The sequence below is a fragment of the Podarcis gaigeae genome (assembly GCF_964106915.1).
Source record: "Podarcis gaigeae genome assembly, chromosome: 6".
NCBI classification, from domain to species: Eukaryota; Metazoa; Chordata; class Lepidosauria; order Squamata; family Lacertidae; genus Podarcis; species Podarcis gaigeae.
In genome coordinates, this window is record NC_139682.1 from 61169313 (window position 1) to 61186672 (window position 17360).

At 42.4% G+C, this 17360-nt stretch overlaps 2 protein-coding genes and 1 long non-coding RNA gene across 8 annotated transcripts in view; 1 reads left to right on the forward strand and 2 right to left on the reverse strand.

Moving 5' to 3' along the window:
- Window positions 1-8623, reverse strand: part of ITGB3BP (integrin subunit beta 3 binding protein) — a 33634-nt gene extending 25011 nt beyond the window's left edge. Inside the window, 3 exon segments of the mRNA XM_083742883.1 lie at window positions 755-797; window positions 8530-8557; window positions 8560-8623. Coding sequence (XP_083599009.1) covers window positions 755-797; window positions 8530-8557; window positions 8560-8608 — 120 coding nt within the window. The 5' untranslated portion in view covers window positions 8609-8623.
- Window positions 6212-17360, forward strand: part of EFCAB7 (EF-hand calcium binding domain 7) — a 34595-nt gene continuing 23446 nt past the window's right edge. The window contains exons 1-5 of one of the 6 annotated variants that reach the window (XM_083742870.1): window positions 6214-6431; window positions 10516-10578; window positions 12182-12369; window positions 16535-16746; window positions 16941-17027. In XM_083742870.1, the coding sequence (XP_083598996.1) occupies window positions 12183-12369; window positions 16535-16746; window positions 16941-17027 (486 nt within the window). In that variant the 5' untranslated portion in view covers window positions 6214-6431; window positions 10516-10578; window position 12182. Of the gene's footprint in view, window positions 6706-6906; window positions 7008-10515; window positions 10579-12119; window positions 12370-16534; window positions 16747-16940; window positions 17028-17360 lie in introns of those variants that run through there. The other 5 variants (XR_014565282.1, XM_083742872.1, XM_083742869.1 and 2 more) reach the window with 5 other exon arrangements.
- LOC310846431 overlaps window positions 14619-17360 on the reverse strand; it is a 46091-nt gene continuing 43349 nt past the window's right edge. Inside the window, exons 2-3 of the long non-coding RNA XR_014565294.1 lie at window positions 15812-15939; window positions 14619-14920 (exon numbers count right to left, since the gene is read on the reverse strand). This is a non-coding gene — a long non-coding RNA (uncharacterized lncRNA). The remainder of the gene's footprint in view (window positions 14921-15811; window positions 15940-17360) is intronic.

Consider the following 17360-nt stretch of genomic DNA (forward strand, 5'->3'; position numbering starts at 1 on the left):
TTAGGTATACATTTCCCCCCACCAATTTTGCCTCCTTAAAGGCTACCTGCCCAATGAACTCCTCTGCATTATTGTTCATAGCAACGCCCACAGTTGGTATTGGAAGATAATAAACTGGCATATGTCGTGACATGATGGCACTGGAAAAACGGAATGGCCACATTTTATCAGAGAGAGAGATGGGGTGGGGGTGGGGGACAGCAACAGTACAATTTTATTTTTATTGTGATAACTGTAGGGGAAATTTATTGCAGTGTTAGTACTTTATCGTTTCATTATGTTAGATTAGCTGAGAGAGGTAATTATATTCTCAACATAAAAATGTCTTTAATGTTTTCATTTCAATTTTGCAGTTTATAATATGCAGATTACGGCATTATCATAATCCCATATTGTTATATGTACAGAGAGATGGCACTGCATTTGCTTCACAAATTACGGAACTAATTTCTAATAAATGATTTCACAAAGGTCCCTAACTCATTTGAGAGAGGCGTGTACATAATAAAAAACAACCACTGCAGTCTCCTCAGTTATAGCCAATTGCTTCATGTAGGCAAAGTCCGAATATTATATAAGAATAGTTTTTCTCCCAAAGACGTCTGGCAGTCAATTCTTTTCCATATTCAGGAATGCTTTACTGCAGATTGCCAAGTAATTTATGATAGTCTCACTGAACTGCTGATCATTTATGTATATCCTAGAAAATAATTTAATCGCAGTGGGTGCCACACACACACAAACACACACTTACTTTTCCCATGGCAAGGCTTTCCAACTTCAGAGCTTTCTTAGCACTAGAAAAGAAAGGGGGGAGCAAGGATTATCATATTTCAAAAGCAAAGTTTATATTGATAACCTTATCAGTGATTATCAGACCACATATAGCATTTTTTACACTAGTAAAACTAACCTCATACATGGCATATAGTTTTTGAACACGCTTTGAAAATTTGATCCTATCCTGATTGCCCCCCCCCAACCTGTCCACTCTCCCAATGTCACACTACCAAAAAAATAACAACAAAAACAATTGCTTTTTATATAAAACTGATAAAGAATGAGATTATACGGACGTGCATAACAACTTACCTTCTGTGTAGGTGTTGCAATTATTTTGCTGTTCACAGAAATAATGTACTAGGCATTTAACCACCAGTACATTCAAGGTGAAAAAAGTAGTTCTTCTCATCATTTTAGCTCTTAACATGATTCAATGCTACTAGACTTTGACTTAACTAGGGAACAGATGCTCTATGTCTTTACAGGTCCCTAAACCATACGAAACTATTTTCTCGTGTTCTTCACTATACTGATTCAGGAACACGCCAAGCTTTCTCTGTAAAATCTGTTCTGCTGAACTGGATGCCCAGCTGTTAATGGCAACACTAGGAATGGAAAGCTGAATATTTATAATACTTTACATCGTACAGCTGTCTTCTAAAGAGCAGTCATCAAAATTTTATTGAATGCAGACTAAATACTCAAAGGAAGGAAAGGTCAACATAAATTAAGACTATTTTTTCCCAGAGACAACTCCAACTTTTAAAGTACATTCTTAAATCTTAAACAACAGTTAAAGGCCTTTTTATATAAAGCAACTAAAAACCCTTAAAATCATCCAATAAAAGCTTCAGAAGATTATTTTAGATTAAACAAGGTTTGCAGAAACATTTCATTTCAGAATAAAAAAGGCGCAGGCACCATATTAGGAATAGGGCATTTTGATTTAGTAACCAAGATCTCAATGCTAAAAATGCTCATAAGGTTTAACAAAGCCCAGATTCTGCAAGCATAAATGGCTTGGCATTCCAGCAGGGCCACAGTCTGAAATGATTTCACTCAATGCATTTTTGTAACCTTGTCATTCTTCAAGGTGAACCATAGAAAGAAAGTTTAAAAGCATATTTGAAACATGACTGTACTATGCTAGTTCCAGTTTAACATCTTATGTTGAAAATAGATCACTGAAAAACATTTTTGTCTTAAAAAGCAGACTAACTATACTGTGCAAGATTTACATTTTTTTATATTAAAAAGCCATCCACATTCTTGCCAAGGGATAGTCAAAGCTGAAACAGTTTGACAAAAATTCTTAACATCATGTTTCTTTTTAAATATAGTGCCTCATATTGCTTAAGGAATGTAGACTCCATTACATCTTCCACCCCAGTGGCAGCAGAGAAACATTTTATACGCTAATACATTCACTCTGCAAAGGTGCTCTAGGGGACCATGTATTTGCATGCTATACTAAGGCATGCTATGATGGAAGTTTTTATGACGGACTTCAGAGGAAGCTGGAAGCCAAAGTACAGCTGAATCTGGACTCAAGGTAGCTTTATGATTAGGATAAATGAAGAACTACATGAAAATCACATTAAATTATAGCAACCTGGAGAAAAAAGACTTGACAAAAAAAGTGGCAGAATGGTCAAGCACTATGCTATTTAAAATCTTCCAGTGACTTTGGCTGGTAGTAGTTATAGGCCTGGTTTGGACATCACACAATGCATGGGCTCCTGGAGAGGAGATTACAGCCATTTTACTGCTATTCCATGCTGGGCTAAACCATGGTTTGGTTTTGCATGTAGGCTCATGATTTAGCTCTCTGCAGATTAACCATGAGCGATAATAAAAAATTGTCCTGTGGTTCATAGCTTAGGGTTTGTCTGGGAAAGCTGAACCACAAGCTTGGGTTGGACAACCTGCAAGTAAAACAGTGACTTTTCACAGCAGCTAAACAAAGTAGCAGGAACTCAGCAAAAAGGATGGGGACAAAACTAGAATTACGGTAGTAGGCACTACCTGCCATTAGCTCTGGCTCCACCTAGTGGTGGCCTCCTTGCCTTCCACCATACAAGTCCAAACAGGCACCAACTACCACTGTGCCAAACATAAATGCTTTCCTCCCCAATGCACTAACAGAGGCAGGTAGGAGCACTAGTGCCAATTTAAAGGGTGGGAAATTCATTCAAGGCTCCACTATGAAAAAAGTCGCATTAGAAGAATTTGTTTATTTCACATCACTGTTTATGCCTCATAGGATATCAGTATCAGAAAATAAATTATATTTAAGATGGACTAGCCTGTCATTCAAACTAGACTGCCACAGTTTAACAAAGGAAATGCATGAAAATGTGAATTCTAGTCATCATTGACTCTGGGTTGGACAGAGACTAACAATGCAGTCCTATGCATATCTAGGCATAAATCAGTCCTATTGCGTTCCATGAGATGTATTCCCAAATAAACACAGTATATGTATAGGACTGCATGCAAAGTTAGTTTAACTTAGGAGTCCAGGAAGAGCAACAGCTAAATGCTTCTATTTACCAGTTCCATGGAATGGTATGGCAGATGGACCCTTTGGGGAAATGCCTTCGTCCTTCCATCCCATCTGTCCATTCATAAGTTATAGTTGGTTATGCTCACTATTTGTCAATGTACTTAAGGGAGGTAACTAATGAGTGAAAGAGCACTCCTAAGTGGGCTCAAAGAAGAGTGGGGTGCAATATCCACCACTGGATCATAAGTCCTGCCACCTCAGCACACACCAACCAGGGACAAAGGTGGAGGGCATTTTTTTCCTTTCTCGATATGCTAGTTGCAGGCTCATGTGGCTGAGGGACCCAGTTCCATGGGGCTTTGGATTTGGTGCTTCCCCTTGTAATGCCTCATTTTGAGGCTTAACACTATCCACCTGCCTGGGTGCAACTGGGGTCTCCACCATGGCAGAGATCATCTGCACTGGCAGCACTCCTCTCTGCTGGTAGAAGCCAACAGAGAGACACCAAGCCACAATCCTAACTCCTTCCAGCCATCAGCATCAGGGGATTGGTTAGGAGTGTGCTCTGCGATAGCTTATTGATTACTCGCAGCAACACTAGTTGTCTTCCATATACTTCTTATCAGAACTTCCGTAACCATGATATGCTACTTTAGATTTAGTATTGAACTATTGTAGGACTTGAGGAGAAGCGAGGCCCATTATTCTTCTCTCCAACACTATTTTTAATGACAAAGGAAACTATCAAACCCCATCACACTTTAGAGATAGTCAGCAGTGTTCTGAGAAGCCTATGCTATACCCTGAAGAGGTTATGACCAACTCTTCTATCAGCAGTCATCTCCATGATTGTACTCAAAGATAGCATGCCTTAAATGTCTATTGACCCCTCCATATGCACTACTCTACCAATTCCTATCATCTTAAGGTGCCCTGCTTCAGAGGAACATACACAGCTGCCTTATTCTGATTCACTGGAGACCATGGAAGGGCTGATAATGAAAGTATACAATGCCACCCCAGCCCCCATAATCAGGAACAGGTAGGATGTAGCCTACCTCACACAAGAAATGCACAAGTGCATCTGCCCAGTTAGAAACATAGAATTGTAGAGTTAGAAGGGACCCTCAGGGTCATCTAGTCCAACCCCCTGCAATGCAGGAATCCTGCCCACAGCTGTCCCTGGGTGGGCCTGAACCACCAACCTTCTGGTTAACTGTCAGATGCACTGACCCATTGCACCACAGGCTCCCTGAATTGTTCTGTCTGGCTATAAGCTTGTCAGAACAGGGACCTTTCTTTCTAGCTCTATATAGAATGCCTGGTGCTACATGTATCAATAATAAACACACAAGCAAAACTAATGTATGAGAGAAACACATTTATGTACTGCTTCAATGACCACTAATATGCAACAAAATACTTCGAAAATGGATGGAACAGCAGGATTTTTATTACATACTCTTAATTCTGTATCTTCAAACATTTGTGTTTAATGTGTTGGGCAATGTTGCAGACCTAAACCCACTTAAGGATAAGTCTCATTAAACTCAAAGCACAATCCTAACCACATCTAGTCTGAAGTAAGTCAGACTGTATTCAATGGGGCTAACTCCAAGGAAAGTGAGATCAGGACTGTGTCCTTAGTGGGATTTTCAACTGAGCAAACATACTTAAAATGGCTTTGTGCCTGGAAGGCATATATTTTCACCTATTCTGTAGCAAGCAATCCCACACACTGTAGGGTCTGATTAAGCTTTGTATTGGTAAGCAGAAAACACTCTACATATGCTCAGAGCAGGGGCGCTGCATCCTGTTTCACCACTTGAAGAGAAATGGGAAGTGCCACCTTGTCCTGCCACTCCCACACCACCTACCTGCTCCTGCCATCGCTACCTGCACTGCTGCAAGCTTTGTCACATCTGTCACTGACAGAAGTGGCACACCATCGGCGCCAACTCTGGGCAAGATCTTGCCAATTTGGGGCAAGATAGACATGATCTTGCCCCCGATCGGCACCAATGGTGGCGATGGGGCACCGGGGTGTGTGTTCTGCCACCTGAGGCAGTGGCTTCACCCTGCCTAATGACAGGGCTGGCTCTGGCTTGGATGCACATCTGCCATCCCTGTTTCTTCCTAAGGTTCCCTTCCATGAGTCCTTTTTATTGAGCATTCACAATGAGATGGCAGTTTGTGGGGGCAGCAGTCACACCGCTTCATTCCCAACCCGTGCGTATACCGCCGTAAACAACCAGCAGCTGAAATAAAACAGCTTTTCACACCACAACGGTTCCTGCTTATATTTCTGTCCTGCTTTTGATGTGCTCAGAGACATCAACAGGGATATATGGTAGCCTAATTGGAGAAGCACCACAAAAGAAACCGAAGCACTACTAATGTACTCCGATTGCATCGAGAACTTGTTGGAGTAGTAGACGAAGACCCGTGCAAGGAAGCCCTCAGCCTTGAATAATAAAATAATAATAATAATAATAATAATAATAATAATAATAATAATAATATATTATTTATATCCCGCCATAGCTGTCAACTTTTCCCTTTTCTTGCGAGGAATCCTATTCGGAATAAGGGAATTTCCCTTAAAAAAAAGGAAAATGTTGACAGCTATGTACCCCGCCCACTCTGGGCAGCTCCCAACAGAATAATAATAATAATAATAATAATAATAATAATAATAATAATAATAAAGCGACAAAACATCAAACATTTAAAACTTCCCTAAACAGGTATACAAAAAACCTACATAAGGCTAAACTCTGGCTCTCTCCAGTTGAAATGAAATGCATATAAGGAAGGGAAGGGGCGGCTGTTGGGGGGATGAAATGCCCCGTGGGCCCACGAGGTCCTGCCCGTCTATCCAGCTACCCCTCACCCCGCCCGCGACTCACGGCATGTCCAGCGCCCGGCGCGCTTCTTCGCCTTCCCCGCCCTCGACGCCGAAACTGAGATTCCCGCCGTGCAGCTCTCAAAGCGCTCCGGGTAGAAACACGGCCAGTCTGCGTGGAAGAAGAAGGCGGGCCCTGGAAGCTCCGGGTCTCGGCCCGGCCTGGCAAAGGCAGTCGCGGGTTACTAGGCGACGGCGACAAAGAAGGCAGGGCCGCAAAAAAACGCCCAAGGCCAGGTCGGACTTTCTTCTCATTTGCTTCTCGTCTCATCGTCCTTTATATTCTCTCTCTCTCTGCGCCCCCCCCCTCACAACCTCCGCCCCTCTCATTATCACCATGGTTATAACGGCTGTTCTCACAAGCGTGTCAAAGACTGGCAAAAGCGAAGTGGCTTCAAGTCACGGAATTCGGATTTAAGATCCGGGTTGGTCCAAATAAAGAGTCACGGTCAAGTAGTTTGCCGCTTTTGGGGGGTAAACTGGGAGTGCGTGCATTTTCTTATGTTCTCAGGTAAAATGTTATTTTTTTGGGGGGGGGGGGGTAGCTGGGAAGCTATTCCTCTGCAGAGATGAGGAAAAGGCTTTTTTGGTGGTGCCTAGATGCACTTATGCAGATCACAGCCCAAGCCCTGACTTCGGCATTGGGTTTTGGAGCTCCATCTGGCAAAGTTTAAAGACCTGTTGTTGTTGTTGTTGTCGTCGTTATTATCAGGGCTTCCCCCCCCCCAGAGGGAACTCACAGGAACTCAGTTCCGGCGCCTCTCAGGTGAGCGCCATTGCTATCCCAAGAGAAGAAGAAGGGAAGTGTTCCTGGTGAGCTCCTGCACCTCTTTTTCTATTAAAAAAAATAGCACTAGTGATAATTAATTAATTAATTAATTAATTACATTTATGTTCCGCCCCTCATCACAAGATATTAGGGCACTTCACATGACCCCCCCCAAAAAGGACCATAAAATGTTGTGACATCTTTTATTATGGTAGGAGTTGGTTCACTGGGGTTTGGTTACAGGTTTTGATCAGGCATATTTATTTCCCGTGCATGGCAAGGAAACTGTAGAGAAGTCGAAACTAGATGTGCCTTACTCTAGGGCAGGCACGTCCAACTCCCAATAGACTGTGTTCTACTCACAGTATAAAAACACTGGCAGTGATCTACCCATTGTCGTTGGATGGACCAAAGTTCTTGAGCTTTTTTAGGAAGCCTGAGTTGTTGAGGTTTTTTTGGGGGGGCGGGGAAGGAGGTCACTGAGGGGCCAGAGATCTACCAGGATCTACCAGGAACACCCTGCGATCTACCAGATCTACTTGTTGGACATGCCTGCTCTAGGGTTACAATTTCCTTACAATCCTTGAATCAGATGATTCAGTATGTCCAGTGGCGTAGCGTGGGTTGTCAGCACCCGGGGCAAGGCAAGTAATTTGCGCCCCCTAACCCGTGGATTTGCGTCCCCTAACCCTAACCCCCAGATGTTGCGCCCGGTGCGGCCGGCCCCCCCTGCACCCCCCACGCTACACCACTGAGTATGTCATCCTCCCAAACCACGCATTACTTGTCAACTGCGCGCACTGATTTAGGGGCTGGTCTGCATGGTAGAATAAGGAATTGTCTGTGCAGTTGACAGTGTCTCGTCTGATTTAAGCCCTGTTCCCTGTCTTTACCACCCCTGGTGTCCTGTGTGTTGACTTCCTGTGTACATTAAACTCGTGCAGTCATGCATGTATAACTTGTACACTGGAGGCTGGAGGTAGGGATAGAAGGCTTGATCCACCTTAGCTGCATTGACTCTATGCAGATTTTTAACATCTCCACAGAGGATTTTGAATGCAGTTGTGTGCTTACTTGTGTGCTTACAGTTGTGTGCTTAATTATCTGAAAATAAATCACATAGAATTATGGGGCTTACTTCTGAGTCAACATGGATTGGTCTGTAAGGGCCTTTTGAAAGAATGTGGCTTCACATGGGTGTAGCCAAGGCGGGGGACAGCAGCCCCCCAAATCAATAAAAATACATAGCAAACTGACGTCCTGCCCCCCCCCCAACAAAAGGCCTGCCCCACTAACAAAAGCCTTCCCCCTAACAATATCCTGGCTATACCCATGGCTTTTACAGAGGGAGTGTACTGCTGAGAATAATCCAAACACTGTTTGTCTTCAGGACTTCTTTAATATAGTATCACACAAATGAGTTGTGTTAGCAGGGAAAACTTCTTCCTTCAGTAAGTATTGGGAGAGTTCTTCTTAGGCAGCCAGTTTTCCACAATAATGCAAGCAAATTTTGGCAGCATTTACCCATAAAATTTAATGTATTAAAATTAGGATACAGCCTATTACTTTGTTCTTCTGTTCATCACATCACCCATCTTCTCCTCTGTGTGCACTGAGGGCTAATTAGCGTCTTGCTCCTGGTCATCGATTTTGACTTTGGAGTCTAGGAAATGGTTATTCAGAGTGAATATTTTTGCAGTATACTTCAATCCCAAGTATTTTAATTGAACTTATTTATAAATATACCAGTAAGCATTTATGGAATGTTTACCCTGTTTGGAAGTAGGCACTTAGTAAGCAGTGTTTGAGAAAAGGACATAGTATGTGGAAGGTGTTGTTCAGTATTCCTCTGTGTAAAAAAACATTGCCTGATTCTGTAATGCCACAAGTGTGGACAGGTGTGGGGACTGGCAAAGTCTTCCTTTGTTGGAACTGGACGTGCTGCATCTAGTACATTCAGGTCCCAGGAAGAATATCATTTGGACATGCTTTAACTCCCAAGTACATTCAATTTAAATTGAGGCTGGCTTCTGGAAGTGTATGGTGTGTTCCAGTCTGGCTGCATTGGCACAGAAGTACAATTGGAAAGGGCAGTTATTTTAAATAAATAATGGGGGGAAATGTAGGTGTGAGATTTTAATGCCATCTATTCTATGTTGAAATAACAGAAATTAGAATTTGAAAATTCAGTCAGATTGTCTACAGCCACCAACAGTAGATGCTACAAAATTGTTCCCTAGTCTATATTTCTGTAGTGCACTATCAGTGAAGTTTATATTTTAATAACCTTAGCAAGAGAGCTTCCCTCTACTAAATAACTCTTGCATGCTGCACGTTGAGTAACATATTGGAAACATCTCTGTGCTGCACAGCTGCCCAAATAAGAAATGGCTAAGTAATGAGAGAACTGAGGAGCATAAACAAGTGTTCATATTTGATAAAACTGGTTACTGGAAAATTAACATTTATTCTCTTTTCCCTCATTGGCTAGAACTCGCTTTCCTTTGTGTGTGCTAACACTGGTGCTTAATTATTATAGTGACACCCGTTTGCAGTAACTGGACTGTGTCCCTGTTGGGTCCTTCTTATGCCACTGTAATATGAAACTGTCAGGCAAGGAGGTCTGTGCATTATAAATAGGGTACTTCATCCATGATAAGCGATTATTATCTTTCTTTCCCAAGTGTAAAAGGCCTATATAACTCAAGAAGGTGCGAGTGATTTAGGCCTCCTGAGTAAGGCTCCAATGAGTCCTGAAGGGGACCCTACCTATGTTGTTGTCTTGTTATTGAACTTGAAATATTCAATTTATTATAGTGGAATATATTTTCAGAAGTCAGCACTGGATAAAATAATGTTGCAGGCTGTTAGACCAACAGTAGCACACGATTTAATGCCCCTCTGTGATGGCCTTCTAAAAACCCTCATCACCTTTGTTATAGAAGAAAATTACTATTGACATTTACTAACCATACGTGAGGAAAGGCTGTGCAGAATTATATCAATTATTTAAAAAGAAAATGCATTTATGTGGTCCTTTTATTCTATACAATTTTCTTCTGTTGCGCTATTAGGTTCTTCATCCAGGCAGCTACTGCATGTGATGGGCTGCCCAATTCACAAACCCATTAAGTTAGAACACTTGCATATAATCCACTTGGCCCTTTTGAAATAAACTGCCCCAAAGACAATCAGACTGCCACCCTCATGCCTATAACCCATTTATTTGGAAGAAAGTAATATTATTAATTTCTGTGGACATTACTTTCATATAAGCATGCATAAAATTGCAGCCTAATCACTCAGTCAGCTGTACATAGAATCAGGTGCTACATTTCCTCTGTTTCTGAAATCACAACTTTTCTAATCTAAATAATCCCCCCACAAAGATGCTATCAGTCTTATGGAGGAAATAAAACAGGTACCTGAACTAGATGGCCCATCGGCCTGACTCAGTGTGTGGCAGCAGCATATATTTTATTCTGTTGCTCTTTTTTGGTGAGCCTCCTATCTCACCTGAATCCTGATTAACCTACCCTTTGCCTGTTCTAGATTTCTTCTTGTCTACCTAAACACACTTACTGTGTTCCAGTCTGATTGTCCTTCTTTATTCAGGTGAATTCCTGATTTACACAGCTGACCTGGAGAAGAGTCCTGTTAGAATCTTGAATGTAAAGGTTAATGAAGTAGTTTCTACCCATTCCCTTTCAAGATGTTCACACTTCTGCTGTTGCACACCTTAATATTTAAACCTTGGATTTTCAGATCATGCTTAGGAGAATCCTTGAGCTTCCTTTGAGGTTAATCTGGTTTCCTAGGTGAAAAAAATGGCAGTGGTGAACAAGCTTCCTAGAATAGATCTTTCCCTGCAACAAAGAGCCACAGGGAAGTGTTGAGTGTGTTTAGGGTACAGGGCATGGGGCAATGGTAAGGTAAACTAGTGCATTGTGTTAGCTGAGCTTATTCTAGAACATGCCTCAGAATCACTTGGAATTCAGGGAGCTTCATGGTGGATGTTCAGGGCTTGTTTGACAGATGAGTTGCTGTGGAAATGGTACCTTGAAGGTCAAAAGTTTGGAAACCACTACCTTATAAACCACCAGTTTTAGATCAGCTTAAGGTAGAAATGTTGCCTTTGCTAGGGACAGAAATTCTCATACATTTCATCAAAGCCAGGATTTGTGTTTAATCAAATCCATTTCAATAGAATGAGAAGCCTATTCACATGGCAATCCAGCACATGTTGGCTGCTCGCCCGCAGGCAGCTGGTCAAGTGCACCTGCCAGCCACATGCAGGATTCATCTTTCAACGCACATTGGTAGATACTGGGGAAATGGCATTTTCAGTGGTATGCCAAAAGCTGATTCTGGTGTGAGGCAGCAGATGCACACAACTCAGGGAGCTTGCAAGTACAAGAATTTTGGGTGTTTTTCCTGCACCTACTATGCACTCATGCCAGGCATGAGATGGATTTTAAAAAGATAAGGTAAAAAATACTTTGTTGCAGAGCAAGTCTTAGTCATTATGGGATGTCCTGCCATAATAATCCCACCTTCATGCCTCATTCTCCACTGCATCTATATTGTGTTACAGTGTAATGTGTAAACTTTTATAGAATAATGAGAATTTCCCAGCTGTTTCAGAGGAACTCCAGGTTTTCTAAAATAGCTTCTCCCCAGGACCTCCTTTAGCCACCACCACTCCAGCAAGAGAGCTGGGTAGAGAACCTCCATTTCTCTGGAGAGTTCTAAGAGTTGGGAGCCAATGATACTTTCCGCAGGGCTGCAGAAAACCTCGGGGACTGGGGAAAGGGGGCTTTGAAAAACAACTCCACTCCACAGACCACCCTTCGTTGCCACAGCTTTTGATAGAAACAGAACAAGGAGCCATACGATATCATTTTGTAGATTAGACAGTGTGTGGTATGCTGGGTCTATCATTGTGAGGGCAATATGAGACACCTGCAAATCTGATTTTATTATTGTGAATGGCTTTGAAAATGATGGCTATCAAAGGTAAATAAATATTCTAAAAAGAAATGCAAACATATACGTCAAAGCATATTTGCAGACTATTCCCATTTTTGCAGAAGCAGAAGCTCACAGCAAAGTCCAGTAAACACTCCCTCCCACCTGAGAGGGATGGACAGATGGTGATGTGATACTGAAATATGCAAATAAAAGAAATAGGCTCTAGATATGTTTGCATTATTCACAGGATGGCTGGCAGTCAGGAGAGCAATGCATCCCTCTTCAGTGATCAGACCCCCGCCCAGGAAAGTTCTCAAGCAAAAAGATCCCAGAATTATGAAGAGGAGACATTTTATAAGAACTGCAGAGCAGCCTATTTAGCTGTCTTCAAAAGCAGCTTAGAAAACATTAAATCAAAAGAACAACTGTGTTTGGGTGAGTGTATTTTTTAAAGTTGTGATCAGTTTAGGAGAAATCTTGAATTCCAGCAGTCGATAATATATTTGAGTGCTAAGAAACCTTGATACGATTCATGTGCCATATTTCTCTATAATCAAAGCACTGTTGGGTGGACACTCACTGAAGCAGTGGCGTAGCGTGGGGGGTGCAGGGGGGGCCGGCCGCACCGGGCACAACATCTGGGGGTTAGGGTTAGGGGGCGCAAATCCATGGGCTACGGGGCGCAAATCCACGGGTTAGGGGGCACAAATTACTTGCCTTGTCCCGGGTGCTGACAACCCACGCTACGCCACTGTACTGAAGTGCTTCAGGGAGAACCCCAGATGTCCTACCCTTGCTGCACACTAGGGGGGACACGCTAGGGAGGCCCAAGGAAAGAAAATCAGGCCAAGCATCTTACTGTGATCAAAATAGTATCTGTACCTAACTCAATTCTCCCTATGAAAGGTGAGGAGAAGTAAGTTTATTTCCACTGAGTGACAAAAATAATAGCCACTTTGCATATTGTTTTTGATGGATACACAGAAAGGACACAACCCTACTCATTCTGCATGCATAGATTAATAGCTATGCTGTATAAATCAGTATAATTCTATTGTTCATGGGAAAAGTTGCATATCAATTATAAACCAAGACATCAGTTTCTTTTTAAAAAAAAAATCATTCCAGCATGATCTAGAATAATAGAATTGTAGAGTTGGAAGGGTTCATGGGGGTCGTCTTGTCCAACCACTGCAATGCAGGAATCTTTTGCTCAGTGTGGGGCTCAGAAGGTTTTCAAATTTATCCAGAAAGTTAGAGACAGGCACACCTTACTAGGCAGGGCACAACTGAGGGACCACCAATGAAAAGTCCCTGCAACAGCTCAGTGCCAACCAAGTATTTCCCAGTGGTGGCACCAACAGCGAGGCCTCACTTGCCAATCATAATAGTCTGATATGGTTGGTATTGGGGAAGATGCTCTTTTCAGTACTTGGGCCTGAAGCCATTTAGCGCTTTATATGGTAGTACTAATGCCTTGAATTGAGCCCAGTAACTCCCTGGTAGTCAGTGCAGTCCTTTCAGGACTGGGGTCCCATTGGACTGCCTCATTTATCTACCTAGCTGCCACATTCTGTACTAGATGCAGCTTCTGGACCATCTTCAAGGACAGCCACACATAGAGCACATTACAGTGGTCCTAGCAGGAGGTCACTATAGCATGGACAACTGAGACCAAGCTGTCCCAGTCCAGGAGCAGCTGTAGCTGATGAACCAGCCTAATCTGGGCATAAGCGCTCCTAGATGCAGAAGCTATTTGAGACTCCATTAACAAGTTGGAATCCAGTGATAAGTTGGAATACTCCTAAACTGCAAACCTCATATTCAAGGGTAGCAAAACGCTGCTCAGAACAGGATGTACACTTAATGACCAGACATGGGAACTACCCATCTACAGCATTCTATTTTATGAGGATTCAACCTCAGTTTTTTGGCCCCCATCCAGTTCATCACTACCTCCAGATACGCGTCCAACACTTTTGCAGCCTTTCCTGATTCCAATGGAATGAAGAAATAAAGTCACATGTCATCAGCATACTTACGACACCATGTTCCAAATCCCCAGATGACAGCTCCCAATGGTTTCATATAGAAACTAAATGACATAGGAGACAGAAAGGACAGTAAAGACATGGTTGTGTACACAAATTCACCTGTGGAACAGATTATTGGTGGTGCATTGGAATGTTACATAGATGGTAGCATAAGTTTAAAGGTAAAGGTAAAGGTACCCCTGCCCGTATGGGCCAGTCTTGACAGACTCTGGGGTTGTGCGCCCATCTCACTCAAGAGGCCAGGGGCCAGCGCTGTCCGGAGACACTTCCGGGTCACGTGGCCAGCGTGACATCGCTGCTCTGGCGAGCCAGAGCCGCACACGGAAACGCCGTTTACCTTCCCGCTGGTAAGCGGTCCCTATTTATCTACTTGCACCCGGAGGTGCTTTCGAACTGCTAGGTTGGCAGGCGCTGGGACCGAGCAGCGGGAGCGCACCCCGCCGCAGGGATTCGAACCGCCGACCTTTCGATCGGCAAGTCCTAGGCGCTGAGGCTTTAAAGTATAAAAAATTTGATAAACACTGCATCCTGTTGTAATGTCCTTTCTTTGCAGTTGATGCTATTAATTAGTTATATATTGGCATCAATATACATCAGAGGATCATTGTACTTTACATCCCACCTTCTACATTTTTACAGAATACTCTGATGATTTCAGAGGCAAAGTTCTTATACATTAGCCTTACATGACGTGACTCTAATATCAGGCTAGTAGAATCAGTTTGTAAATCTGTTAGCATCAGATAATCTGGATTTTAAATATGAATGGTGTGAACAAATGCTCACTCGCTCTTTTTTATGCTATTTCTTTCATCTCTGTCCATATGTCACTTGGGAAGAGTGCATGTGTTTGGCCATGTGCACTTCAAGGTCAGTTTAGGAAAGACAACGGAGAGTTCAAGCTTTCCATATTCTTAACGAGATGTCTGGATCTTTAGAAAAAAACAAACAAACATGTTTTAGCCCATTACAGATTTGTGTCGAGGCTTAGAGTTCAGTTCTGGCTAGGAATAAAATCACCAGAATGGCATTGGTTATATGGTGTTTGATTAATAACACAGATTCTGCTTTGTAATCTACAACCTGGTTCTTCAAACTCTTGTTTATATGAGTTGTACTTATTTTATGAAATGTAATGTCCTGAGCTAAAATGTCTCTGTAGACACTTATCAGAGTCCAAGTCTTTTTATCAGGTACATTTAAAGAGTACAAGAAAATAACTTCTTATAAAAATAGTCTGAGGAGACTAGTTAGCAGTTCACAGAAAGTACTGAGTTCCCAGTAAGTATAAATAATATACCAACCAACAGAATTTCACAATATATTTCAAGAGAGTTGGAGTTTTAAAGTGTTTTTTAGAAAAATAATTTAAAAAAATGAATATCATCTTGAAGAGGGATGCCAAATTGCCTCCCAAGAAGCTAAACCCACCCGCATAGCAAAATGTACCTTGCAGGCAATTACCACAATTCAGCAACCCATGCAACTAGATTCAAATGCCCAACAGGCCTTTAGACTTCACTTTTAAAACAAAAGCCTTCCGGACAAACTGTTTTTGAATATAGGCAGAATTCCAAAGTAGTTTGTTACTCATCATTGGGGTTTGCTATTAGAAAGGGAAAGAAGCTGAAAGTTCCATTAGGCAGTTTCAAGCTCTTAAACATAATATCAGCAACAGCTGCAAAACATCCTTGGAGGCTGGATGCGCTGCCTCCTTGACAGCTGCCCCCCCCCCCCATGATGCCTCTACAGCAGCGTTTTGGCAAATCGGAGGCAATACTTTGTCTCCTCCCACCCTTGTTTCCAATATATATACTTATTACCCTCTTGTTCCTGTTGTAGATCTTCATTCATTCCTTTTCCCCCTGCTAGTGGTTATTTTGTAGTTCACTCTCAGGTGCCAAAATGTCTTGGACCAGCCCTGGTAGTCACATTGTTCTTGCACCAGCACCTGCTGCATCAGGAAAGATTGCACAAATACTAGCTATTAAATACCTCCTGGAATTGCACTGGTGGGCCTTTAATGCACAGTGGGGTTACAGGAGTAAAGCTAAAGGTAAGGGTACCCCTACCTGTATGGGCCAGTCGTGACCGACTCTGGGGTTGCGCGCCCATCTCGCTTAAGAGGCCGGGGGCCAGCGCTGTCCGAGGACACTTCTGGGTCATGTGGCCAGTGTGACGAAGCTGCTCTGGCAAGCCTGCACCAGCGCAGCACACGGAAACTCCGTTTACCTTCCCGCTGGTAAGCGGTCCCTATTTATCTACTTGCACTTAAGGGTGCTTTCGAACTGCTAGGTGGGCAGGAGCTGGGACCGAACGACAGGAGCTCACCCCGCCGCGGGGATTCGAACTGCCGACCATACGATCGGCAAGTCCTAGGTGCTGAGGTTTTACCCACAGCGCCACCCGCGTCCCTTGTTACAGGAGTAGAAAAGAGTAATTTTCAGTAGTAGCTACTTACAGAGTGTTTTAAGAAAATGATATATACACCGTCTTGTCAGTGTCACTAAATGCTTTTTTTTTTTTTTTTTTGCTTTATTTTGCAGTACTTCAGCAAGCTGGAAGAAATCCATCTCAGAAGACAGTTAATAAATACTGGACACTGCAAACCACCACACTGAATTTTGATGATTTTTGCTTCATCTTAAAACAAGAAGAACCTGTTAGGAAAACAGAGTTGCTCAAAGCATTTGCAAAAATAGATATAAATAATGAGGGCTGTATTTTACATAATGAGCTGTATAAACTTCTTACAACTGTAAGTACCTCAAAGGGTAGTTAGGACTGATACTTTTAACAATTCATATAAACCACAGGGGAAATATGTTTAAACTTTAATAAATCATTACTGTTTGTGGGGAGGCATAATAACTAAATATTGCAGTGTTTTCCCTTCATTGCTTTGCAACTGAAGCTGACTTTTTTTTGTTTGTTTTTTTTGTTTTTTTGCAGAGAGGTGAAAAAATGACCCATGATGAAGTTAATGCAATCACCGAATTGGTGGAAGTGAACAGTGATGGAAAGTTTGATTATTACAAGGTATAGTGGATAAGACTACATAGGTTTGTATCTAAAGTTACTTGAACATACATATGCTTTTGTATTGGGGATTTCCTGCCCTCTCTTTCCCACTAAACCCTCAGGAAAGGTCTTCAATGTGGTGCAGTCTTGACTGGGAGTCGGAATAGGGGGCTTAAACAAGAAAGAGGTGAGGCTGAATAAGTGAGAGTGATTTGGTTCTTAAACGCCTAATAGGATATTTCCATGGTGTCAAAGTTTTCTGGTCACCTTTTAGTAATCCTTTCAAAGGAGGTTACAGCAGTTCAGAATGTGATACATAGGTGTTAGAGGATCTGATTGTCAGTGCATGCT